This window comes from Hydra viridissima, unplaced genomic scaffold, assembly GCF_058129835.1.
Source record: "Hydra viridissima isolate aposymbiotic clone 2 unplaced genomic scaffold, HvirCarnegie_v1 scaffold_13, whole genome shotgun sequence".
NCBI lineage: Eukaryota > Metazoa > Cnidaria > Hydrozoa > Anthoathecata > Hydridae > Hydra > Hydra viridissima.
The window spans coordinates 8,669,020-8,675,019 of NW_028324312.1; the positions used below are offsets into that span (position 1 = coordinate 8,669,020).

The 6,000-nt window shown below is 30.7% G+C and overlaps 2 protein-coding genes across 4 annotated transcripts in view; both read right to left on the reverse strand.

Moving 5' to 3' along the window:
* Positions 1 to 439: 439 nt before the first annotated feature.
* LOC149880325 (adhesion G protein-coupled receptor D1-like) lies at positions 440 to 2,905 on the reverse strand. The gene is made up of 6 exons (XM_090070773.1): positions 2,747 to 2,905; positions 1,999 to 2,076; positions 1,537 to 1,731; positions 1,339 to 1,458; positions 774 to 1,136; positions 440 to 686 (listed from the first exon to the last, which is right to left on the reverse strand). Exons 1-6 carry the CDS (start codon positions 2,787 to 2,789, stop codon positions 571 to 573), a joined length of 915 nt encoding a protein of 304 aa, XP_089926899.1. The 5' UTR covers positions 2,790 to 2,905; the 3' UTR covers positions 440 to 570.
* Positions 2,906 to 3,184: 279 nt separating this feature from the next.
* Positions 3,185 to 6,000, reverse strand: part of LOC145186951 (uncharacterized) — a 26,474-nt gene continuing 23,658 nt past the window's right edge. For all 3 annotated transcript variants that reach the window (XR_016446371.1, XM_090070771.1, XM_090070772.1), the window contains 2 exons: positions 4,775 to 5,137; positions 3,185 to 3,831 (listed from right to left, as the gene is read on the reverse strand). Coding sequence is in view for 2 of the 3 variants with exons in the window: in XM_090070771.1 (XP_089926897.1) it covers positions 3,707 to 3,831; positions 4,775 to 5,137 (488 nt within the window). In the remaining variant the exon portion in view is untranslated. The remainder of the gene's footprint in view (positions 3,832 to 4,774; positions 5,138 to 6,000) is intronic.

Here is a 6,000-nt window from a genome sequence, read left to right on the forward strand (position 1 = left end):
TATTTGGTGTGGAATTTTACTGTGTGCATAAGTTGTGCAAATAGTTTTAAAATTATAAAATTTTAAGTCTAACCAGTTAAAATTAATTGAAATTAAGCTTAACCAATTGAAATTAATCAAAATTAATTATTTTGATAATAAGCTTAACAAGCTAAAATTAAATAAAATTAAGCTTAACCAATTAAAATTAATTAAAATTAATTAAAATTAAGCTTAGCCAATTAAAATTAAGCTTAACCAATTAAAATTGATTAAAACTAAGCTTAACCAATTAAAATTGATTAAAATTAAGCTTAACCAATTAAAATTAGTTAAAATTAAGCTAAACCAATTAAAATTAATTAAAATTAAGCTTAACCAAAATTAGTTTAACAAAGATTTTACAATAAATCTAAAAACGTCTACAGTTGTTGATTTCAAGAAGAGAATAACAATCTAATATTAATCTTCTTCCGATCTTCATCTTTTCTCAACATAAACATTTTATTTAAAGTTTTCATTCTTTGAGTTGAAAATTTAAGTTCGATGTGAAAAATCATTAGGATTTTTTAAGAGATATTTTACGCTCTCTCATAGACTAATAATGTGTCTGCGACTCTTGTTCAACCTTCTTTTGCTTGCAAATTCTTTGATGATCTTGCTCCTGCGCTTCTTTTTTAGATCAGGTTGCTCGTGAAACTTTTTTACTAAAAAGAAACATTTTCAAGTTAAAAAGAAAATTACGAAAAAAAAAAATGTCATTAATTAAAAAAAAAAGTCTAAAAGAAGCTCACTGTTTTGGTAGGCTTTCTCAATTTGATCTTTTTTCAACGGTCTGTCCCATAAGGCTAGAGCGCACATTCTTAGAGGGTACATAAATTCAACATTAATTGCGTTGTTTGGACGGCCTATTGTTAAAATTGTATAATTTATGGAAGGTCGATTTGCCGGCGTGCTTTTTACTTCATCTACAAATGTTCCATTAAGATAGTACCCCAGCGTTTCCCCTTTTTTCCATACAAAAACAATATTATTCCATATGTTTGGCTCAATATTTGTAATAAACATTTTCCATTGAGCATGCTTTGTGCTTAAGCACACTACATATTGGCCATGAAAGTACAAAAAAGCAAATCCTCGTGACTTTTTGGATTGACCTAAAAAAAAAAAAGGATATTACCATCCTCATAAATAAAAAAAATAAATATTTATGTCCCCTTTGAGTATTCCATAAAAGTTTGTTACAACACCCGACATGAAAAAAAAAAGAAAGGATGAAGAAAAACAGAAATATCTTTTCAAGATAAGTACAGTAAAAGAACCCCTCCCCCCCCCCCCCCCTAAAAAAAAAAAATTTACCTCCGCTACTTATAATATAAGCGTCTTGTGTTTTATTTATCTTCGTGTCATTTAATTTTAGCCAAAATGATATTGTCATTCCTCCCATAATACAACTATCAGGATTGCTGAAGCATGTCTCTGCAAAAATTATACAAGAGTTTAACGCAATAGTCTAATTTAAAAAGTATACGCAATGCCATTTTTTATGTAAATTACCTTTAAAATCTCCAGCAATGATGTAAGAGCCCTTTTTCTCTGTTGAAATTACCTCCTGAAACATTTCGTCCTCTATCAGCTCTCCTCCTTGAAGGACAATGGCTGAATGCCCAGTAACAAAATCCATTGAAAAGATCCCACTTCGCAACACCTCTAGAGGCCAGAAATGGGTCGCATCCAAAAACGGGTTGCTCGCTAAAGTTTCGCAATATTCTTATATACATTTTTGAGACAATAAGACGTTATATAGTTATATAAACGCTACAAACAAAAAAAACCATTTTAGATTGTTTTAATATTTACCACTTCATTCTTCTCTGAAACTGCAAAGAAAATGAGCCTAAAATTTGAATAGGACGGTTTTGGGAAAGCAAGTGTGATGAGCTCGAAAATGCAGGTTAAACTTGTAAATGGCGGCAAAATAAGCAAAAAATTATTTGAAAACCTTCAATTAAGTCTTACTCAATATTCCTTTATCTGTATCGTCTTTTTTTGCAGCATTTTCGTTGTTATGTTTTTCATTGCTATGTTTTCCTAGGGCTAGGAATAAAATAAATGTTTGTTTTTTTTTAAAAAAAAAAAAAAAAAAATAGATAAAGAGAGGTTAAATGATTTAAAAAAAAAACAAAAATACAAAAAAAATTTTTATTACGTAAAGATTTATGCATACAATAAAAATACATAGAGATATAGTCGAATACAATTAGGTTCACTACAGGCAGTACGATATCTTTAAAAAGCTAAAGTCCCAATCTTTTCCTGAAGTTTATTATGGAAAATAATTCTTTGTTGCACTCAAACCTCAAAAATAGCAATCGTTCGTACAGTAGATTCATATGGGTTAATTAGTTTATAGTAATTATACTTCATGATCATATTCCCTCTTTAAGGATATCTTATGATCATGCATACCACCTTTAAGGATATCTCTTGATCAAACACACTACGTTTAAGGATATTTCATGGTCATTTTCTTAACACTCAAGCGAAACTGAATCTAGATAAGCTAAATGGATTAGCTAACCTAGACGTTGAAATACGATTGGCTAATTAGTAGTGAACTTTTTAAATAATTTTCGTGTACATATCTGCCCTCAAATTCCACTCTAAAACCGGCACCCGGGTAAAATTTAAGTTAAAAGGAAATATTTTAGAAAGCTTTTTTAACAAACGCATTTCGCTATGTGAAAAAATGAAAAATACAGCTTACCAGGTAGAAGTTGTAACCATCCTATTGCTATCAGCAACAGCATATTTTATAAATCTCTGCTTTTTTTAGAGTTTTAAAAACTAAATTAAGTGAAAGCGATTTTCACATTAAGATGCGCAAAAATGAATACATGCGGCAAGTGTGCAAACAAACACACGCACCTGTTACCTCCTATGCAACCTAAAGCCGAAACAGACCAAACAAATTTTACTTGATAAAACAATTAGCGAATCCGCGCAGTTATTATTCGCGCTTACTATCAGATTGATTTCTTCGAAAACGACATTTTTCTTACGGATTACTATTTTTATTAAAAAAGTATTTTATCGAAACATTTTTAAAACCTTATCAAACATACTGGAGGACCTTTCTGTTTGGCTCTCTTACGGCTTGAAAATAGGCGGGAAATCTGAACGTGCTATCACATAAAAACAGCTATTCAACGTTTTTATACTAAATTTATGAAAACATGTAGTATATACTAAACATAATTCTAAAGCTTTACATTTTGATATAAACAGAAGATAAAAATATCATGTAACTAAAATAAAGCAAGAATATTTGAGATTTCATTGACTATGGTGACAATAGCACAAAATCGCGTAGTTAAAAACACTTTCGTCATTTAAAGAAAACCTGATAAAGAGTGTTTTCGTTTACGTAAGAACTTTTGGTGCGTCCTAAAACATCACGTTTGACGGTAATTACAAGTCGTTAATCCGTTTGAAACGAAAATCGTTTTCAGGAACTATCATTCCCGAAAATAAAACGGTTACCATTTTGCCATTCTGATCAGCATCGCATAAAAGATTTTAATTAGTAATCGAATCTTTTAATTATCTAATTGGATTGACGTTACTTTTAATGCTCTTTTTTTTTCAAGAGATTTTTTTCTAATAACATCTTCTCGTCCGACTCACGTCATTTTATTTTAAAACGTTTTGCTAGATTTTTTTGAATTTAGTTAGTCGTTCGATTTTTCTTTCTTCGCGTAACTTTTTTGTCGTGTACTTTAGCTATGAGCGTGCGCTTTTTGGGAACTTTTTGATCATTCCGCTCAATTTTGGATCGGTGCATCGATTTTACTAAACAAAACAAAAACAAAACTTAACTTCTCGTTTTACATTACTACTCTCGTTTTATATTGTTAATCTCGTGAAAGGAGAATTTTAAAAATAAAAAATAATGTAAGAAATCTTATTTACTACTAATAGAGAGTTAATGTATAACAGAACTATTTCATCTATAAATATTTAAAGGTATATATTTAATGGATAATTAAGTATAAAACTATCGTATAACATACTTAATTATTTATTATATAAATAAAAGTATAAGTATTTATTTATGAAAATTATAACATTTTATTTTATATAAATATCTCTTTAACTACATAATACACAAAATTATATACATATGAAGACAAATATAATGATAACAGAATTATTTTTTACAAAGATGCGAAATTCATCTCCATTAAGATGCATAGTTCATTTGTTACTAATTGTTACTAATTAACTTGTTACATAATTGCAGATGTAAACAGTAATGATCCGGATACAACGATCCGGATACAACGATCCGGATACAACGATCCGGATACAACGATCCGGATACAACGATCCGGATACAACGATCCGGATACAACGATCCGGATACAACGATCCGGATACAACGATCCGGATACAACGATCCGGATACAACGATCCGGATACAACGATCCGGATACAACGATCCGGATACAACGATCCGGATACAACGATCCGGATACAACGATCCGGATACAACGATCCGGATACAACGATCCGGATACAACGATCCGGATACAACGATCCGGATACAACGATCCGGATACAACGATCCGGATACAACGATCCGGATACAACGATCCGGATACAATTATTCGGATAATAATAATGTTGATGGTACTAAATGGCATTAATGAGCCTTGATTTTTAAAAAAGTTAATTTGTTTTCTGTTTGGACAACAAAATGTTTTTTTACTCAGAACAAAAATTAAAGACTTACTATTATCAAAACATTTTCGCAATTGAAACTCTTTTAGAGGCCTATCCCATAGTGCAAGAGCAGTCATTTTAAGCGGGTACATAAACTCTGGGTCAACAGCATTATTAGGACGACTTATAGTTAAAATTGTATAATTTACATACGGTCTATTGGCAGGTGTTCCCTCAACGCTTTTAATTAGTTTGCCGTTGAGATAATAACGGAGTGATTCGTTTTGCTTCCAGACAAAAGCAGCATTAACCCATTCGTTGTCAGGAAAGTTTGGTAAAATGATTTTCCACTGCTGGTGGGAGGTACTTAAACATGCTACAAAGTTTCCGTGGAAGTACAAGAATGCAAAACCACGTGACTTTTTTGATTGACCTAAACAACGAAAAATGGAGAAAAAATTATAAGTTAAATATTTTGAACTGCAATAAATTAATAACTTAATACATGACAAGCAATTAAAATCATAGTTATAAAAAATGAAAGACTCTTCACCAATAGATGAATCCTACACTTTAACACCATTTTAACGCAGCACTAGTTTTTGTGTATTGATATCACGAACCCTATATTCGCGCTTAGATTAGAAATATTTGTTTGTTTCATAAATATACAACATAGTGCAGAGTTCGTTAAACTTCAAAATAACAACTCCTTAACTTCTGAAAATCTATCTTAAAGATAGTTCACGTTTATTACTAAATCTTTTATGTTGGTTATGCCATCCGGCATTACAAACACTTAGTTTCATTCGTTAATACTTTAAGGGTTTTGATCATTGTACCTTGAAAACGTAAGATTTCAGTATCTAACCGCAGTTATACTTCATGATCATATTCCCTCTTTAAGGATATCTTATGATCATGCATACCACCTTTAAGGATATCTCAAACATAACAACAAACATAACCTTAGTTTTCTTAGCTTTTTTCTTATTGATTTAACTAATATATAAAAATGAAATGTTAGTGATCATTTTTTCTTTTGGATTTTGCCAATGGTTCTCTGAAATAAGCGTTTGACCAATGATTGTAACTAGTAAATAATATGATCAATGTTACAATCGATGATATAGATGTAAAGCTCTGGGTGTCTTTCCTTTGATGATGCAGTGAGGCAAATATTTTTGGATGCTTTAATTATGTTAGAAAGTGAGAAAATGGGAGTGATTTTAAATAAAGTTGTGTCATCACCATTAAGCAGTTTATTGCATTTTACGGTATTCAGAATGAAATTCT

Bases quoted from the DNA above. Each gene is read 5' to 3' on its own strand.
- LOC149880325 (XM_090070773.1), bottom strand. From the start codon at position 2,789: ATGCTGTTGCTGATAGCAATAGGATGGTTACAACTTCTACCTG. The intron at 2,077-2,746 runs GTAAGCTGTATT...TTTTATTCCTAG, and splicing joins ATGGTTACAACTTCTACCTG to CCCTAGGAAAACATAGCAAT. The intron at 687-773 runs GTGAGCTTCTTT...GTTTCTTTTTAG, and splicing joins TGAGAAAGCCTACCAAAACA to TAAAAAAGTTTCACGAGCAA.